The following is a 981-nucleotide window of genomic DNA, read 5'->3' as shown; positions in this document are numbered from 1 at the left end:
GCGATAGTAGTTTGAGATAAGTGGAGAGCGAGCGTGAGAAGATGGGGGCGTGCGGGCGGGCAAGTGGGCACCCGCTACTTACACTGGGACGACGCATGGCGCGAGGTTCCCACGAGGCGCCCGGACGCAGCCGTTGCCACTCGCCGTAAATATTGGTTTCTTTTCGTTTCTGCCTAAAGTGTGCGAATATATCGGTTCAGATTATAATAATGTATTCCCTCGGTTCGTATGCTTCATGTCGTAAGTGGAAATAATAAAGGAAAGCGAGAATGGTGCAGAGGAATTCTCCGCGTCGGCATGTGGAGGGATCCGGCAGCTTCGAGGTGACGAGGCCCTCAGACTACTTATAGACCCGGCCTCGGCGGTCAACCTCAGATCTTAAACGCAGCTGTTCGCGGAAGGATATCGAGAGCTTCCTGTCCGTCTCGAGTGTTCGCCCTCGGTTGAGAGAGACTTGTTCCTGCAGTGTTTTGTAATTGCGTATTGTGGATTAAGATGGTTTCTTCGGTGCAAATGGAGCCTGTGTCCCGCACGGATCAGTATAAGCGAGTGATGAAGCCCTTGCTGGAAAGAAAACGGCGGGCGCGCATCAACCGCTGCCTCGACGAGCTGCGCGACCTCCTGGTGGCGGCGCTGCAGGCCGAAGGGGAGACCGTCACCCGCCTGGAGAAAGCCGACATCCTCGAGCTGACCGTCCGTCACGTCCGCCGCCTGAACCAGCGCCGGCGCCTCACTCTGCCTCCCGGCGGCCACGACCCCAGGCACGACGCCCTCAAGTTCCAGCAGGGCTTCGTGGCGGCGGCGCAGCAGGTGCAGTCCTTCCTCATCGCCTCCCCCAGCCTGGAACCCGCCGTGTCGTCGCGCCTTCTCACGCACCTCACGTCGTGCGCATCAGCCATGACGGGCGTGCCCCCCTCCAGCGGCCCCGTGTCTCCGCCCGTCACCGCCGCCCCCCTCGCCACGCCCCCCACAGCATCGCCT

At 61.0% G+C, this 981-nt stretch overlaps 1 protein-coding gene across 1 annotated transcript in view; it reads left to right on the top strand.

Moving 5' to 3' along the window:
* Positions 1 to 364: 364 nt before the first annotated feature.
* LOC119590863 (transcription factor HES-4-like) overlaps positions 365 to 981 on the top strand; it is a gene marked incomplete in the record, with an annotated part of 1858 nt that continues 1241 nt past the window's right edge. Inside the window, 1 exon segment of the mRNA XM_037939621.1 lies at positions 365 to 981. Within this exon segment, the coding sequence (XP_037795549.1) occupies positions 496 to 981 (486 nt within the window).

This window comes from Penaeus monodon, chromosome 27 (genome assembly GCF_015228065.2).
Source record: "Penaeus monodon isolate SGIC_2016 chromosome 27, NSTDA_Pmon_1, whole genome shotgun sequence".
NCBI lineage: Eukaryota > Metazoa > Arthropoda > Malacostraca > Decapoda > Penaeidae > Penaeus > Penaeus monodon.
The sequence above is the reverse complement of the archived record's forward strand: the minus strand, read 5'-3'. Positions and strand labels throughout refer to the sequence as shown.